Source organism: Copadichromis virginalis, linkage group LG12 (assembly GCF_057382275.1).
Source record: "Copadichromis virginalis isolate Kocher_CV1m ecotype Utaka linkage group LG12, C_Virginalis_male_GT1.1, whole genome shotgun sequence".
Classification (NCBI taxonomy): Eukaryota; Metazoa; Chordata; class Actinopteri; order Cichliformes; family Cichlidae; genus Copadichromis; species Copadichromis virginalis.
Genome location: NC_140629.1, coordinates 40,776,986 through 40,795,256, shown reverse-complemented (window position 1 = coordinate 40,795,256; position 18,271 = coordinate 40,776,986). Strand labels below are relative to the sequence as shown.

At 51.0% G+C, this 18,271-nt stretch overlaps 2 protein-coding genes across 7 annotated transcripts; both read right to left on the bottom strand.

Moving 5' to 3' along the window:
* Nucleotides 1-205: 205 nt before the first annotated feature.
* Nucleotides 206-10,492, bottom strand: ddx31 (DEAD (Asp-Glu-Ala-Asp) box polypeptide 31). 4 transcript variants are annotated; one of them, XM_085476588.1, is made up of 20 exons: nucleotides 9,075-10,492; nucleotides 8,843-8,971; nucleotides 8,147-8,280; nucleotides 7,951-8,026; nucleotides 7,821-7,864; nucleotides 7,642-7,712; nucleotides 7,139-7,248; nucleotides 7,013-7,054; nucleotides 6,168-6,232; nucleotides 5,876-5,995; nucleotides 5,680-5,786; nucleotides 5,371-5,597; nucleotides 5,123-5,275; nucleotides 4,986-5,045; nucleotides 3,973-4,023; nucleotides 3,316-3,455; nucleotides 3,153-3,237; nucleotides 1,673-1,784; nucleotides 1,345-1,591; nucleotides 206-679 (listed from the first exon to the last, which is right to left on the bottom strand). In XM_085476588.1, the coding sequence occupies exons 2-20, from the start codon at nucleotides 8,945-8,947 to the stop codon at nucleotides 574-576; spliced, it is 2,055 nt and encodes a 684-aa protein (XP_085332714.1). In that variant the 5' UTR covers nucleotides 8,948-8,971; nucleotides 9,075-10,492; the 3' UTR covers nucleotides 206-573. The 4 variants fall into 4 exon arrangements, with proteins under 4 accessions (XP_085332714.1, XP_085332715.1, XP_085332713.1 ...); XM_085476589.1 differs by having other exon boundaries at nucleotides 9,275-10,492; XM_085476587.1 differs by having other exon boundaries at nucleotides 8,843-10,492.
* Nucleotides 10,493-10,562: 70 nt separating this feature from the next.
* Nucleotides 10,563-17,897, bottom strand: ak8 (adenylate kinase 8). Of its 3 annotated transcripts, none has more exons than XM_085476595.1 (15): nucleotides 17,622-17,897; nucleotides 17,251-17,344; nucleotides 17,100-17,184; nucleotides 15,948-15,997; nucleotides 15,767-15,853; nucleotides 15,508-15,576; nucleotides 13,520-13,601; nucleotides 13,365-13,436; nucleotides 13,094-13,264; nucleotides 12,245-12,367; nucleotides 11,847-11,936; nucleotides 11,414-11,555; nucleotides 11,237-11,317; nucleotides 10,910-11,039; nucleotides 10,563-10,728 (listed from the first exon to the last, which is right to left on the bottom strand). In XM_085476595.1, the coding sequence occupies exons 2-15, from the start codon at nucleotides 17,332-17,334 to the stop codon at nucleotides 10,639-10,641; spliced, it is 1,356 nt and encodes a 451-aa protein (XP_085332721.1). In that variant the 5' UTR covers nucleotides 17,335-17,344; nucleotides 17,622-17,897; the 3' UTR covers nucleotides 10,563-10,638. The 3 variants fall into 3 exon arrangements, with proteins under 3 accessions (XP_085332721.1, XP_085332718.1, XP_085332719.1); XM_085476592.1 differs by having other exon boundaries at nucleotides 13,094-13,294; nucleotides 17,622-17,894; XM_085476593.1 differs by lacking the exon at nucleotides 17,622-17,897 and adding an exon at nucleotides 17,562-17,615 and having other exon boundaries at nucleotides 13,094-13,294.
* Nucleotides 17,898-18,271: the final 374 nt, after the last annotated feature.

The following is an 18,271-nucleotide window of genomic DNA, read 5'->3' as shown; positions in this document are numbered from 1 at the left end:
GCTGAACTGGCTTTGTTCCAGGAAGTAACCATATTTGGTCAAGAGCAAAATTTAAACCTCAATACAATAGAGCCCCCCCCCCCCCCCCCGTGAACACTGAAGCGTTGTCACGAGGATCTCGTCTGCTTTGCTTCAAAAGTGAAAACAGCTGGAAGAACACATCTGCACACAAACATCTGCACACAAACATCTGCACACAAACATCTGCACACAAACATCTGCTTTTATTAGCACGGGTTCATGTTGGGGATGCAGTACGGTGGCCCCTAAGGACAAATGAAACAGGTGCACAGTCAGGAACAGGGCGGGGAGTCGGGGGCGTGTCCACGAGCAGCACTCGGGTTTCAAACTCGCAGCTCGGAGCGACAGAAACGTGCGTGAAGTGGTGAGGGTGGAGCGGTCCGATGGTCGTTATTCTGCGACCGTCTGAAACTCAAAAATCTCGTCACAGACCGACGAGTGCACCGGCCAACCAGCCAAGGCAGGAGGAGGAGCTCGCTCACACGTCAGCATCAATCACATCTTTCATATATTGACCATCGCCTCAGCTGCTCAACATCAGACTCTTCTTCATCACTCCTCCTCCTCCTTCTTCTTCTTCTTCTTCTTCTTGGCGTCTCTACTCTCCAGCCCGCTGGAGAACTCTGAGCAGATCAGCCGGACCTCCCTCTGACCAAACCTGAGACACAGAGAGGAAGAAGGGCGCCATCAGCTCGTCGTCATGACAACAAGAACAGTATTAGTTTTATAATCAGCTTCTTTATACATGTCACACGCAAACACACGCACACACACACACTCCTGAGTGGACGGCGTGTAAACGCCATGTGTGACTGAGGGGACCCACTTTGATTATGTACAAGCGTGTGTGTTTGTGGCAGTCATCACAGCAGGACCAATGAGCACGAGCAAACACACGCACGCACGCACGCGCACACACACACACACACACACACGCACGCACGTGCACGCACACACACACCGTGCTGCGTCGAGGCCTCGCCTGAGCGCTTTTACTGTCTCCATCTTTGTGTTTGAAGGCGTTCGTGCTTCCTTCGCTTACACGAAGCGCGTCGGGGCCGTGTGCTGACAAACGGCCTCACAGCTTCTGGGCTGATACGCCCTTTGACATCCTGACACGCTGTGTGTCTGTGTTCTCGTCTAGAAGGCGTTGAGCAAACGTTTGCTTCAGCGATGGAGTGGTGGAGGTGAGCGTGCGCTCAGCTGGTGACTGCATCACTTCAAACAGTCACACCTGCTGGTCCAGGTGTGCAGCGGGTCCATCCCGACTCTGTGTGTGTTTAAATTAAGGTTAGAACCCTCGGCTGCACAGTCCTCACTCACCTCTTCTTTCCAGTCAGCTTCTTCTGGTTCTGGTTCTTGGCCGGACTCCCGGTCTGCTTCCGGGCCTGGTTCTGGTTCTTCCTGTGGCTCCCGGAGGCCCCGGGACCGGCGGCGGCAGTCAGACCCTGCGGAGCGTCTCTGAGGCCAAAGCTCTTGGCGGCGTGGCCCAGGTGGAGCGAGCGGATGTGGAAGATGTGTTTGAGGTGAGCAGGGTAGGTGGTGTACGCTCGCAGGAAGGACTGCAGTGCTGTTGACATCACAGTGACAGGTCAGCCAATAAAACAGCAGCACGTTCTCCTCACTCTCGTCACGTTCTCGGCGTCGTTACCTTTCTTGGCAGCCTGTAGCGACCGAGCGTCCGCGTGGACAAAGTTCTCAAACTCAGTCTGAAGGACGGTCGCTCGCTCGCGGACTTCCTGCTCCAGAGCTTTGGACGAACTCTGACAGGAAGAAGAAGAAAGAGAAAAAAAAAAAAAAAAACACGTCAGACTCAGCCGTGCTCCGGAAATCTGCCGTCTGCGCCTCGAGCTCCCTCGCCTCAGCGCTGGAACGGTTTACTAAAGCACCACATGTGACCAGCGTGGTGCAGCGCCCCCCGCTGGGCTGCGTGGTCTGTGATGTCACTCATTGCTCTGACCCGTGTTAAAGGTGAGGACTTCAGACTGGGGTCGTGGGAGGGGCTACTGTAAGGTGCAAACCTGCTCGTCACAGCGCTGCTGAGCACGTGTGAGCTGTGCAAACACAAATGATTATTTTTAGCTGCTGCGGGTCGAACGTGCGAGCGCTCACGCCCCACACTGATTTATTCCTGTTTACTCCGACAGGGAAGAATCCAGAATTTTCAGACTGTTTGATTCAGCAGCTCTGCTCCCGCATCAGCACGAACATCGTCCCCATGGCAGCGTGCGAGACGCGCCCACGTACCACCTGATGTCTGCTCAACAGATGTTTAAATAAAGGTCGACGTGGAGAGAGAGGAGCTGAAATCTGTTCTGACAGCTACAGCGTGACGACACAAGCATCAGGTCGTGGCAGGTCACGCGTCATGGAAGCGGAAACATCAGAGGCTGAACCTGCTTCACACACGCCGTCACCACGGCGCTTTTGACTGGCTGACAGGAGCGACTTTAAAGCGGCGCACAGCAGGCGGTCTGGGCCGGGGTCTCACTCTCTCAGAGTCTTAAAGCTTTTTAAAAATACTACAAGAGCCTCATTAAAAACACAGCGACACACACAGGGGGATGGCCCGGCCGCCCCCGCAGGCGGGCTCCAGGCAGAAACGACACGCTTCCTGTGTCTGGAGACTAACGAGCAGGCTGGCGCCTCCTCGTCATCAGGGCACGATCTGCTCGCCGCTAAACACACCTTGTTCTTTAAGCACAAGCGGTGACCTCCTGCTCACGCTCGCCTCACAAAGCTGCGGCACCAGTCGCTAAGCCGATACCGGCTGGAATGGGCTGGTATCGGCTCGGACTGGTTGTTATGGGCGACCAGCTTCTGAAGCAGGTCTCAGGTGGAGATCGTAGCCGCTGCGTCACTCAGCATGCCCTGCAGCGCGCTAACAGCATCAGAGCTGATGGAGTCCATGATGGGAGCCTACATTCAAAAACGTCAAAGGAGGCGCCGCCTGCTGGTGCTATTCAGCTATTACAAGTTACCAGAGTTTACTAGGAGGCGGAGCTTGAATTGCTCAAGATAAAAAAATGGCAGAAATAAAAAAAAAAAAAACATTTAGTGTCTCAGCCAATCACATCTGATCACCAGCCTCACCCGCAGCCACCTGACAGAAGTTTTCGGAAGTGACCTACCTTGCTATGGTACTTGCCCCGCCCCTTGTAGACATCATCGAACATCAGACTGGACAGGATGTCCTGCAGCTTCATCTCTGATAGGCTGAAACACAGTAAGCCCCACCCACATGGTTAAAACCAGCACAAGTGCCACCCAGCATGACACTGCACGTCAGCAAACCTGATGTTGTGATTGGCCAGCTCAGTGATAAAGGCGGTCTCAGCGGGGGTGAGGAAGAGGAGGCTGCTTCCTCGCGCTCCAATCCGAGCTGTACGTCCGACGCGGTGAACGTACTCGGCCGCTGCGGTGGGAGGAGTGTACTGGGAAAAACCAAAAAGGTTATCAGTCATGTCCTGCTCGCTGATTGGCTAGATACATTATGTAGGTGCTTACGATCTGAGCCCGTTTATTCTGCACGCTTCCTCCTCCCCTTTGCGACACCTCTGAGCAATTACTTCAAAATTATTTCTGCATAAAGCCCCTAGTGGACATTACAGGAACTGCAGTGCTTATATAAGCCAATGACTCATCATCAGACTCGTACAGACCAGGAAACCTGGGTTAGCGTACTTGTTTACAGACCCCGTCTTCTGCTGACAAACGATTCAAACGACAGGTATCCGCCCCACACATGACCTCACTGCAGAGCTGCCACCAGATTGGCTACATCCACAAACCCATCATCACAAATTATTAATAAAGGCTCATCATCTGGAATCACAAGCCCTGCTACCCAACCATAACTCTTCCAGTCGTGACTCTCACTCATGCCATCCTTTTCAGACAAAATAAATCACTCGCTGCATCCTTCTGATTCATTCGATAACATAAAGTCACCTGAATAATCCAGGTGACCTGGGGCAGGTCCAAGCCCCTGGCTGCCACGTCCTGAAACAAAGAGCACACAAAGGAAGTTTACGGTCGTGTCCAAATTCATGGGCTGCTTCCTCCCGTCACAGCGACGCGCCGAAGGCCGTCCAAATTTGTAGACTCCTCTGAATGCAGCAGACAAATGCGTCCTCCTTTTCCCCGAATTTGAAGGATGGGTCGGGTGTGTCCAACAATGGCGGCCGCTACTAAGTTTTAAAATTACTCATACTAATCTTTCTGGGTCACAAAATAAACTTTGAACATATTTTCAGGCGAGAAAGTAGCTGTGTAAACATCAAATATCTGCTCGGTTTATCAAGATATCGCATATTTGCAAAAGTGCTTCGACGTTTTCGGAGACGTCTGCTACCCACCAGCTCGACAGCGAGCCGGGAGCTCGAGGGTCACTGATGCGGCCGAGAACGGCACAACTCCCGGCACATCATGTTCAGATCACCTTCGCTACTCGGGTTAAACGTGATATAGGAGTCACTTATACAACCTAAAAATGTTATTGTTGGGCTTTTTTCAGTGTTTTGTTTGTTCCTGAGTAAATCGGTTTGGCTGAGATTAAAGTTATTAGATTAGATAAAACTTTATTTATCGGGTGGGTTCCTCCTTGGTTTTCACACGGCTGATTAAGCAGAAGTGTGAGATGGTCGAGAGTTTCCTCCAGTGTCCTGTTATATTTTAGACAGCAAGGAGCAGACGGCCGAGTTTATTAAACTCCACGAGACAGCGGTGACGCAGATCTGAAGGCTGGACCGTCCCATTTCACAGCCGTTTACTTCCGGCCTGCCCGACCTTCTGAGGACCCGGCCCACGTAGACCGCGAAGGCCGGGTCCTCAGGAGGATGCAGCCCTGGAATTTGGACACGACTTACATATGTATTACATATATGTACAGTCATGTGTTGCGTTTAAAATACAGTCTGCCCCCTGGTGGTCACAGCGCACACTGCAGGTTAAAGGATACCGACCGTACAGAGCAGCACTCCCGACTGTGACGCCGAAAACTGCTGGAAGGCCTCCGTGCGGTCCTGGTGGGGAAAACAAACACGCATTTAACACTGAGAGGCGGACAGCAGCAGAAACGGCGGCAAAACGGCAGCATTACCTCCTGCTTCATGTTGCCATGGAGACGCAGGAACCTCAGCGGAGGTTTGTGATTGGCTGAGGGCCTGGAGAGCACAGCGGTGAAGAGAGAGTGAAGGAACTCGACGGCCTCGCAGCTCGAGATGAAGACGATGAGTTTGTCGTTCTGAGAAAACTGAAAGGAAAACATCGAGGACCAATCAGATTTTAGCTTTCCTTTTTTCCTTCCTGCCTTGTACTTATCGTTATGACCACTTCCGGACTGTTCACCTTGCATTTGTCCAGTATGAAAGCAGCCAGGCAGACCAGTCTGACCTTACTGGGAACCACCACCACAAACTGCTTCAGAGCCTCAGGCACAGCAAAGCTCTCTGATTGGCTGGCTCCTTCGGGGTCACATGTTACAGCGGAGGTGGTGGTGAGGTCAGAGCAGGGAGCGCCAGACACGTGGATGCTGACCGGGTCGTTTAAACACACGTCTGCTAACCGCGTCACACCTGAAACACACAGAGGCTGTTATACTGCCCTCTACGGGCCGACGGAGGAACTACAGGAGGGGCAGCACAGCGGTGGACTTGCCATTTGTGAGCGTCGCAGAGAGCAGCACGTTCTGTCGGGCTGGTCCCGCAGAGTTCAGGCTGTTTAATATGACCGTCAGGTCCTTCTCAAAGCCGAGGTCCAACGTCCTGAACGCACACATGGACATAAAATTAAGTCCACGCTGCAGGAGGGCGTCGATCAAAGGGAATCGGAGTCAACTACGCCTAAGAGTTACCGATCGGCCTCGTCCAGGACCAGCCAGCGGACGGCGCTGAAGGCGATGCTCAGGGTGTTTTTGATATGGTCCACCAGACGTCCAGGAGTCGAAACCAGGATGTTGATTCCTTTACGGATCCTGAAGACAGAATAATATTGTTACGACAGCATCGCTTCAGACGCCACAGAGCAGCTGAGAACAGACTCCAGCGGCTTCACATCTCTAAAAGCCTGGATCTGAGCTCTGCTGAGCGCCACACAGCTTTGCTCTTTTTCCAGAGCTGACGAACGAACGTGCTTTGTGATCACACCTGGCCTTCTCCGCTTTCCTCTTCTCTCCTCCCATCAGGACACCTGGGACGATCCAGGTAAACGGCTGCAAAGAGAGAGACACACCTGAGAGCGACTCATGCAAAGCTCTCGTTTCTCTGTCAGCTGCTGATTTCTATATCCACATGCGAAGCAGGAAGTTGTTGGTGCTACAAACCACAGCAAGCACACACCTCTGAAAAACGCAGAGCTGGGGCCGTGAAGTGATTAGTGAATTTTCAGAGCCACTGATTGTGGTGAATATTTGGACTTTGTGCTGGGTTGGTGGGACAGCCGCCCCTCGGGGGTCTATACTGGGACCCAGCCCTGCTTGTGGATCTGTGCTGCCATATTCTCTGCACGACTATGCTGATGCATTTTCTGTAAATGCAGTGAAGGATTTCCATAATCACCACATCCTAAGCACTATTTCATTCTTACAAAATGAACGTGGCCCACAGTGACACTCACTGGCTGACCCCACGCAGTGACGCGAGCACTTCCCGAGGCGTCCGGCTGTCATTCCTGCTCCCGTGTGGACGTCAGGAAACCCACCGCTGTGCGAACATCGACTGCAGCGCTAAGCACACTTTGCTTGGCTCGTCCACATGTCGGCCGTTGCAGGGTGGTAAGCTACGCTGCACACTTCCTTCATTACTTTGGTCTCTGACGTTGTGCCGCATTCTAACGTTTGACTGTGTTTGGTGGGTTTGTCGTGTCTGTGGTGGGACCGGAGCGTGTCCATGTGACAGAGGTAACAACTCGTTTAGAATGAGCGCCTCCATCTGCTTTAGGGACTTTAACCATAGAGTACAATATGAAACAACAGCTGTGAATACTGTGTTACCTTCAGAAGCTTCTGGAAGGTCTGGAAGGTCTGCTGGGCGAGCTGACAAACAGAAGAGCCAACCTTCAGCGTGTGAACAGGAAGTCACGGATGACACTACAGTGAAACGTGCTAATCTGACCGAACCTCTCTGGTGGGGACGATGATGAGAGCCAGAGGACCATCTGACCTGCTGACCTTCGGCTGAATCGACTGAAGACTCTGGACCAGCGGGACGGCGTAGGACAGAGTTTTACCTGCAGACACGTTTGGGTGGCTTTCATTAGGACATGTTGCTAAATGACTTTCCTCACAGTGCAATCTAATACAAACCTTCTTCCTCGTTACAGAGAGTAGTTCTGATCCTGTACGTTCATGTTTGAACATGTGACCTTCAAAAACAACACGACGCTGCAGGAACTAAACTGGGCTGCATCGATATGCACGTACGATAAACACCCACAAAAGGCCCGCAGACACACACATTAACAAGCCCTGACTCACCTGACTCAGGAGGTCACCTGGACACCTCCTGAGTCAGGTGACGTGTTTTATGTCCACCCAGAAGGAGACCCTCTCACCTGAGAACACCTCAGTGTGACTGATCGACCCACAGAGACCTGCTGTATCAGGTACGACAGGTGACTCACCTGATCCTGTCTGAGAGCGGACCACAGCATCGCGTCCCGCCAGGAGAGCTGGGATCGTCTGCTTCTGTACACTGAGTAAGTATTTTAAAAAACAAACAAAACAACAACATTGCAATGTCCCTTTGTAGAGTTTATACGTTGATCAGGTCACAGTCAGGTGTGTGTGTGTAAAAACCAACCTGGTGAGTGTAGAAATATTCATGACTTTGTTCAGAGTGGCCACCTAGAAGACAGAAACAGCCAATCAGAGCAGCTGACAATGAAGCAGCGATGCTGAACGTGAGACAGACGAAAGTGTGTGTGTGTTACCAAGTGAGGGTGCAGGTCGAGGTCTGAAAACGAGTCGGAGGTAAAAATCTTCTCCTTCAGCTGAGCGATGGCTGGTCTGAAGGAAAGAAGACTCCAAATTATTGATTACTGATCACTCCGGAACGTTCTGCAGTCTGAGCCAATCAGAACCAGCCGAGAAGCTGGTTCAATGAGCCAATCGGAGGCGGAGCTGCACCTGTGGATGTCTGGGATGTCAGGGTTATGTTTGAAGAGTGAGGAGGTCTTGATGCCGCCACGTCCCGTTTCCTTCGCTCCATCCTTCTTCTTCTTCTTCTTCGGGGTCCCGTCTGTCCTGTCACTGGGTGGAGCCTAAAAAATAAAGACAGTTCATATGGTGACCCCTGTGGTCATGAAGGGAACTGCAGCCTTTATTCTGTGGCTCTCTGCAGTTGCCATGGGCGAAAGCTGTAACTAAGAAGTGAGGTTAGCAGGTTAGCAAGCTATGATGACATGAAGGCAGCTTCCCCTGTTAGATCACCATGGTAACGGCTTCTGAGCACATCACCTGGTTCAGAGTTTGTGTTTAAAATCCACGTTCTGATTGTGTTGCTGCCTCTCAGTGAGACAATGTTGCCCACATGAATCAGTCACTAACCACTGAATCAGCTGTTCCTCTGATAACAGTGGGCGGAGCTCTGCTGATGCTTTTCATACAGAAGAAGAGTGAACAGGCTGAAAGCTGAAGGGCTTAACAGAGACAGCGGTTTGGATTTACTGAGCCGGCTAACAGAGGAAACCTGGATCTGCACCTGCAGGCTCCTCCTCCTTTGCTGCCACCTGCAGTATGAAGGAGCTCCTCCTCTTCTCTGCTTTCTGCGGCACCTCAAAGTCACAGAAACATCAAATGAACGCACTGAGAGAGAGAGCTCACCCATGGCTGCTGAGCCTTCTGACGTTTCCGTTTGCGGGATGGCGGTGATGACGTCATGTCGCTGGAGCTGTTCCGACACAACTGTTCATCGGAAGATGACATCATCAGAGGTGTGCGTGTGTCCACAAACTACAGGTAAACACAGAGCTGTGAGTCACTCTCACACCAAACTCCATTCACAAACAGTTTGAAGAAGAGCTTCTCTTATTGGTTCAGCTGCGCAGCAGTTTACCTTCAGTCACGTGTAAAACAGCTGTGAATTAGGCCCACGAGGAGCTTAACCCACCACAGAGCGGCGTGTTTAAAGTTCGACACGAGAGCGCGCGGCTGCTACCGTTGACCTGATGCTAACAGAAACTTCCGGTCTGCGAAGACCTTTCAGATTAAAAGAAAAAAATTAAAAAGAGGAAAACGAGACAAATAAATACTCACTGTGAAACTCTCCACACGTACAGACACGCGTGATTAATGCTTCCTGCTATGTCACAAACCCCGCCTTCTCTGCTCAGCAGCTGATTGCGTGGACATGCGCAGTAGCGTCATCTCATTCCGGATACACACTCTAGTAATAAGGGAGACTGCCTGCGTGTAAAAAACACTGACATACTTTGGATGTTATTATAAACATTTATATCCTTAAACTATTTCAGGGAGTCAATCAGAGGGAGGAACATCCTGCTGTCAGCGAGAACACTGGAGGGTCGGGCGGGCGGTGCAGCAGGTGTGGTTTGAGCCTCCAAGTCACACTGCAGGTGAGCCTGCAGGGAGTGCAGCTCCGGCCTCCTCCAGCAACACTACTCAGAGATTCTATTCTTTCCTTCAGGGTCCGCCACAGCGGACCATCTCCATCTCCATCGCTCGCAGCATCCTCGTGGCTCTGCCGTCAGAATGGTTTCAATAACTTCCCCGCTCAGCTCCAGAACCTGGTCCAGATTCTCAAGGAGAAACTTTCCTCCAATCAGTGCCGTCAGGTGGACTTCATGGCAGGAGGAAGAGGAAATGAGGACAAACTGTCCATCATCCATCAAACGTCCCCGTTCCCTCCTGCTCCACGTCCTGTTGTCAGCAGGAAGGCTTAAAAATAGAGCTGTCAATCAAACGGCACGCCCGGCCCCGCGGGGCCTCAAACCGCCGCGGCGGAGGATTAATTATAGTCATTTACCCAAATCACCGCTTTGAAACGGCGGCGAGCGTCTGAGTGAGGTTTCAATCTCGACTTCAGAGGTAAACGGAGATATTTTAACATGAAGGCGTCCTAAACTGTGATTACTGCTCTCACACGGGAGGAGACGGCAGCGAGCTGACAGAGACGTCAATGGCTGTCAGTCACGCCGAGGCCGCCGACACACACCGCCATCAGAGTACTGATACACTACTGATGCTACTGCATAGTAGTCAAACTATTACTTGTACTACAATGTACTGATGCTCGTAGTACTGAGCATGCTCAGTGCAGCTGAGTGAAACTGTTGTTGATCTGTGAGATCAGCTGACTCGGACACCCACAGGTGCTCAGTGTGTGTGTGTGTGTGTGTGTGTGTGTGTGTCACAGTCGTGCTCAGGTTTCCCCGAAACTTCCGTCTTTATTTGTTTCTGTGATTTTAGTAAAATGTGCTTCAGACTTTTACTGGAAAACAAAACACATGGGCGAGTGGGCGGAGTCAGTGAGAGCAGGTCAGGTGGGAGCTCTGCCTGAAGAGAAGCATAACAAACACAGGGAGGAGCAGCACATGCTTTATTTTTACAGACAATCATGTGACCTCCGCTTGTTCAGGTGAGTCCAGGTGAGTCAGAGGTCACTCAGAGGTCAGCCTGCTCGCCACGGCCTCAAACACAGAGTGAGGGTCCTGATCAGCATCGATGTGAATGGCCTCAGGATAGACAGACTGACACACACACACACACACACACACAGAGTTAGATTTTCACCTGCGGGTTACAGCTCATCTTTGCTGCTTGTTCTGATCTTATGATCCATGGGTTTAAATCACAGCTTTGTTTTTGGCCTTTTAGTCTTTGTTGTTGTTCCTAATGTTTTGCCTCCATCTCTCTCCTGTGTGTGTGTACCTGCAGGGCGGCGCTGTGGAGCCTGTACTGTTTCAGTCTCTGTGTTACAGACTCCATGCTGTCCTCAGGTCGGGTCTTTAGTCTGTGCTGAACCTCAGAGCTCGGAGCCGGCCGAGTCACAGGATGGAAGCTGCACACACACACACACACACACACACACACACACACACACACACACACACACACACTCAATACCACCACTGCACCATCAGCACTGTGTGTGCCTACACATGTGTGTGTATTACATCACAGGGCCGACAGCATGATGCAGACGTGTTCTCCCTGCAGTGGGAATTTTCCCGTCACAGGTAAATCTGAGTTCCTGACCTCTGACCGCTGACCGGGTCTGTGGCTCTCAGACTGAGTCTCTCCAGGCAAACGTCATCGGTCAGCTCCAGGAAGAAAACCCTGACAGTAAGAGGAGGACGAGACGAGAATGCGAGCAGGTTAAAAGGATTTCGGAGTTTTCTGGAGAACGGCTCCGTGAGTACAGTGAGCCTGTACCTGTTGGGCTGCTGGTGGCTCTCCTGCAGGCTCCGGGCCTGCTGCAGGTCGCAGGGGAAGCCGTGCAGGATCCAGCCCCCGCGGGTGCAGTCGGGTCGGCTCAGCCGCTCCTCCAGGACCTGCAGCAGCAGCGAGTCTGAAACTGCAGCCACAGCGGGGTTAGTGTCGCCCTCTGGACGCTAGCGCACACGGTCACAGCCGGCCGCGCCTCGGCAGCGACGGTCGGAGGCTTATGTCAGCTCGTACTGTCTCTGCCCCCCTCCCTGATTTCTTTTTTGCACATTAGTCACACCATAAACATGTCCAAAAACCCTCTGGATGGTCCCACACACTTGTGGGAAACCTTGTGTGGACTGACGCGAGACGAGCGGCACTTTCTGGAAGGTTTGATAGAGAACATCGCAGCCGCAGGCAGACATGAGTGTGTGCTCACCTGGACGTCTGTCATCCAGGTACGCCTGGACCTCTGCTCCTCGACTGGAACCAGCTGCAGCTACAGACCTCAGCAAACGACCACAGCTCACTGACACACACACACACACACACAGTAAAAAGTGAAAACAGTCTTCGTCGTGTGACCTTTGGCCATTCTCATTACTTCCTCCACCTGAGCGAAACCTCAGATTTCACTCTGACCTATATGTGACCTGACAGGACATGCTTTTCATCAGTGTGACCTCTGACCCTTTAAGGTCTCTGTCATATCTTTACATGTTACAAAGAGACTGTGGCAGGTTTGTATTTAGCAGCAACTCGCCCGGAGCTTCCTATTGGATGCACAGTGAGCCTGAGCTGGTGTCCCTCAACTGTGACCCCATCCTGGCTGCGTACCGTCCACCATCCCGTACTTCTCTGACAGCAGCTGGGCTTGACGGCTCCTTCCAGACCCCGGTGGTCCCAGCAGGAGGATTCTGGGAGTTCTGGAGCGCTGACGAGTCCGGACAAAAGCCAGCACTAAGAGAAAACACACACACACCAGTTAATGCTTTACCTGAATCAGCAGGTAGATCACAGAAAGAACGAGCTCAGGTGTATGGAGCACACCTGAGGACAAGATGCTGGAGCTGCCTGCTCTGTGACTGTTTCACTGAGGCATCATTAAAGAACAGTTTCATTCCTGCAGCACCGTTCATAAAGTTCATAAAGCCAAGCGCCAAGTGTTTAGATGTGTCCGAGGCTCCAGCCAGCAGGCCCTGATCACATGACCTCTGGGACCTGCAGGATGTAGTTCAATCATCATAGAGTCCAGGTCCCCTCAGAGTTCCTGACAGAGGATTTAGTAAACGGAGCAAGGGGACCAAGAGCCTCCGTCAGGTACAACTCTGTCAGGGGCACGAACAGGGCCTCCAGCTTCTTCTTCATTAAGATGGAGAAAAACTGTCAGACATCCAACTTTTAATAGAGTCCAAGCACCTCTGCAGGATCTGGACACACGTCTCGGGGCTTAGAGCAAAAAACACCTGAATATCATCTGCATAGCAAAGCTGCTCAAAACGTGCTGAAGACGAGCAGAACCAAAACTGTGGCACACCGCAGGTCTGGGAGGGAGGAGCCTGAACCTGGACTCAACCACAGGAGAGCATCGTTCACACCGATGATGCAAACACTCCTCACTGACCAATCAGCATCTGTGTGTGTGTGAGTCTGTGTGTGTGTGAGAGAGTCTGTGTGGGTCTGTACCTTGCTGGTAGATGTCAGCGTGTGGTTGGTCGCTGTCGATGACCTTGAGCACGTGCTGATAGGCTGATCTCAGACCCGTGACCTCACAACAGTAACGGTGAAGCTTAGCAAGTCTCTGTTGGTCTGTCAGACTCCTCCCCTTCTCCAGACGCCGAGTGATAATGTCATCATCTGGCAGGATGAAAGTCCGATGGTAGATGTCTGCAGACAGGAAGTGATGTCACAAGGAAAGAACATATTCACTGATGTTTGATTATGGGCGTGGGCTCACCCCCAGTGATTGCGTCGACCAGCCGTCCGCAACTTCTCTCCATCAGCACGTCATCCGCCGCCTCGAGCATCACTGATGACACATACCACAGCGTGATGTCACACAGGAAGCAGCCGCGCAGGGCACAAAGCGTGATCTCACTTCCTGTTACTTACCAACGTGCTCGGGGATGACTCCGCCCTGCTGCAGACTCAGAGCCTGCAGGCGAGTCTGAGGGATTCCCTCCAACACCCAGCCCTGCAGTAACACACACACAGACGTCAGGCTGTGTGTGTGTGTGTGTGTGTTGGTTCAGAGGTCAGCATGATCCCATGCTCATGAGCAGGTGATGCGTTCAGTCTGTCTGAAGAGTATCTTCAGAAGCCTCCGTCAGAGCTCCAACTCTGAGCTTCTGCACGTGTCTCTGATTCAGTTCAGCTTTATTGACACAGAGCTTCACAGAGAAACCCACCAATCAGACCCCTCTATATGAACAAGCAGGAAGGAAACAGGCAGAAACCTCCAGCAGAACTGGGCTCAGGGAGGGGCTGCTAAAGGGTGCACTGTTAGGGGTGTGGCCTGTTAGACTGACAGGTGCCTGCTCTCTGTTCTGTCCCGGTTCTGTTGGAAGCTCTTGGAAGTGTGTACTAACGGTTCATCTTCACCTGCACATCCACGCTCCTGCCGGACGCAAAGTTGCACAATTTAATGTGACAGCAGCAGGCGGTGTCCTGACGGGACCTGTCAGTCATCCTCAACACACACACCGACACAAACACACACACAGACGGTCCCTGGTGTGTGTGTGACGAGTTTAGCCTGCAGCCAAAAACAGCTATTAGCAAATCAAAGAAGCTGCTAATGACACACACACACACACACACTCTGACGGGTGGAGCTGTCTCACTGAGATCTTCGCAGGAGTGAGTCTCACATGAGAAGCTGAGATGTGACGAGCCGTGTCCATCTTTCGTTTACAGTCTGAGGTGTAAACAGCTTCTGTTTGTTCTGCTTCTCTGAAGTTTTGACACAAAACGTTGTTAAAGCTTTGCTCGCTAATGTTGCAGCAGAGCAGTTCAGTATTGGCGTACCTGTCGAAACCAAGTGAAAGCAGAGTAATAAAGATCAGCCGACCTGTGGCGGTGGCTGAGGGTAGCCGAGGGCAGGCAGGTATGTCCTGAACCAATCACAACACATGGTTCTTTCCCTTCATTACATAAAATGTTCCCTCAAACTATACCAGACTGAAGTCTCGAACACCGCTCTCTTTCCTGACCTTGTAGAAAAATCAAGGCAGTGTATTTCATTTTGAATGTACTCTGATTGTTAAACATGGAATAAACTTCCTGTCTGCCATGTTTGATCACACGGGTCCAGCAGCTGATCCACGTCTGTGGCAGTTTCTGTTTCTTTATCGTGTAGAGACACAGACGTATTGTTGAACTTCTTCACACTGAGCAACAATAAAGAAGCAGACTAGAAACCCCCCTGTGGGACTGCAGAGCCCTGAGCGGACACCACAGACACCCCCCCTGAACCTGTGCTGCGACTGGGTCCTGCTCAAAGCTGCAGTAGTGCAAAAGAAGGCAGAATTCTTCCAGACCTCCTGCAAAAAGCCCCGCCCTCTCAGACCTCCCGGCAGCGCAGGTAACCTGGGACAGGTGCCGCCGATCTCGCTTGCAGGCGAGTCTTTATTTGTCTGGATGCGTTTTGAGCACGATGCCGCCTGAAGGCGTTCAGTTTGTGTCGCTGTTGTTGTGACAGCTGCTCCTCCGTCTTTCATTGCCTTAAACTGATCTGAAAGCAGCCCTCGCAAACGGGACGTGATGCTAACGAGGAGCGTCGGCGAGGAGCGGCCCGTGTGAATATAACACACATGATGTGACAGCAGCATCCCTTTGATCAGCCCGTCCTCGGGGAGAACGCTGCTCGGCCTGCTGGGAATCGTAGTAGGACACAACGGAGACCAGAGCGCTAATTATCATCAATCACAGACGCAAGTGAGGCGGGTAACGGGGGACGTTTCTAACAGGGGGGACATCAGGGGGGACGTTTCAAACGGGTTGTGACATGTGGCACCGACGATCTTTGACCCAGGTCTGTGCGAACACGGCACAAATGTTTAATGATGCTTTAAGCTAACCGGACTGTGAGGCTGACTCACCCGGTGGAAGCAGTCCATCTCCTTCAGCCTCTGCTGAACCAGTCCAACCAGCACCCCCTCCGAAAGCTCCTAAACACACAAAACACAGGTCACACGGGCATCAGGATGATGCACAGAATGAACAAACGGGCTCTAGACAGGAGGACCAGGGAGGGGTCGGGCGGTTTGGTCACAAAGTGACAACACTGAGGTCAGACTTCATCACTCCGCTCAGAGTCAACAATGATCAGATACAGACATCAGGAAAAAGCAGGTGTACCTGCTCGGCGTGCAGCTCTGATCGGTACTGCAGTAAACTGCCTTCGGTCACGTGAACAGCTCTCAGCTCGGCGCTCAGCTTTTTGGCCTGAAGAAAACCCCCCAAAAAACATAGAAGAAGAAGAAACGTAAACGAGCAAGCGGAGGTCAGCTGAAAGTTTCCCACGCTCACTTGAACTCACCACGGTGTGTTTGCCGACAGCAGGAGGTCCCAGCACCATGACCCTGGGGACTGACACAGATCAGACGTCAGAAAACAAGCTGGTCACATGACCTGCAGTCTGACTGTTTCCTGCTGCAGACGCTTGCCAAAGATCACCACCGATTGGAGAAATGAAACACCTTACTGTCCTTAAACACAACACGCTGCATTCAAAATCTCGTGGACACACGACCACATCAATATTTCAGAAGAGCGTTGAGAGCGACGTCAGAACAAAGAACCACGACCTATCATTAGCGGTTTGTGAGTGCAGTGGTGTCCGTCTGTGCTGATGTTGCTGGAGTCAGAGCGCCCCCTAGGGGCGGCATCATGTTTCTGCCTCGGCTGTGTTTCGGTCCTTCTCTTGGCCCGATGTATTTGTTAGTTTGTGCTTATTTAAGCTTTTTATTGCTCATTGTGTAGCTGACGTCAGAGAACCTCGTGTGTTTGTGTCTTCATCGTTGCCACTGTTTCCGGTGCTGAACTCTAATCCTAACTGAACAACGGTTTAGGACCGACACTAAACATTTCAGATGTGCATAAAAGCATTTGTAAAACGTGGTGTCTGATGAGCCCCATAGTTGCGTCTCATTTTTAATAACGTCAGAATAAATTCCTGACTCAAAGCTTTACAGGTGTGCGAGCGTTTCGTTGGAGTTTCCAGATATCGCAAACGTCCTGTATGTGTTTCTGTGATAAAAATGATGAATTAAGGCTGAGACCATTTTAAGACTTTATATTCTGCCCGGTCTGCGTTTAAAGACAATTTTAAAGGAATGCTTTAAGCCATAGGTGTCAGACTCTGGCCCGCAGCCTAATTACTTTTGGCCCACGAAGCCATACAAAATTACTATCAGAGCTGGCCTACTGGTATTATACAGCTAATATATATATTGTTTAGTATTAAGCTTTGCTGTTCCATATTCAGTTTTTCAGCAAAACGTGTTTGAGTCCAGAAGAAAAGATTCATTCTTATATCTGGAGGAAGTTTTTTTTTTTCAATAAATATTAATGTTAGCCCGCGACTTTGTTCCAGTTTTGAATTTTGGCCCACTGTGTATTTGAGTTTGACACCCCTGCTTTAAGCGATGCTAACAAATAAAAGCCATCAGGGACACGACGGCGACCTCACCATCATCGCTGCTCCTCTGCAGAAGCCCGATCAGGTAGGAGATCGGATCAACAGGCTGATCGATCACCAGGCTGCACAGCATGCTCTGAAACACACACACAGTGAATGTAGAGCAGCTTCACGCGTGGGAAACCTGCAGCTGCACCTTTACCTGCACCAGCTGGGCCACGTTGTGTTTGTCGGCGTAGACGAACGCCTGAGGAGGAATCCTCAGAGGCCTCACCGTCTCATCCATCAGGAAGTCCCTGAAAGCACCACCAGGCCCACCACACACCGATCAAACACTGATATTCTGTCCCGACTCCCCTGAACGCCGCACACCGACCATCTCCTGTACTCAGGGTTAGGGAGCCAACGGGCCCACGAATAAAGGGCTGTCAGCTGAATACACAACATACACTAACACACAACTGTTCAAACATTTTCTGACAACAATAAAACATGAATGTTTTAACGGTCAACCTGATTTTATCTTTTAAAAAGTTGACGTCCGCTTTCAGAGCTCCACTTCCGGCCTCTCACCTGTCCAAACACCTCTCACCGTTTCCCAGGAACTTTCTGTTGGCTGCTGAAGCGCGGGAAACATTAACAAACGTCTCGCGCTCAGACGTATCCGCTAAAATCCGAACTTTGGCACAAAAACGACGTTAAAACCAAAAATAACGATAACACCAAAACCCTTCCCGCCTCTTCGCTCTCGGGACGGTCGCTACGACGCGTTGGTCGGTTGCTAGGGAACGACGTCATCACTGCCAGTGCAGGGCAAACGGTGCAGAGTTCACGAGGGGACGTTTCTTGAACGGTTAACTAAGGACGATCGATCAGGACCCGACTAACGTCAGAAAAGTCTCATTTCCGCACGTTTGGCGCATTTTTAATCACCTGAGCCAGAACCTGGAGAAAAATGGCGCCTTTAAATCCGTCAGTGAGGAAAACATCAGGTTAGTTTTCCCTATAGTGTCAAATATTCAGATTAAAATACCCGGAAAATACAATCACCCCCAAATTGCATATAAAAATTAATATAAAACAAAGATTAGTAATAATCTAATTATAACAAATTTAATTAGTAATAAATGTCATATTCATGGTGTCAAATATTAATAAGAGAATTCATTTAGAAACAAAGTTCACAAATTCCCTTAAAATAATGTTGGTTTTCAAATATATCT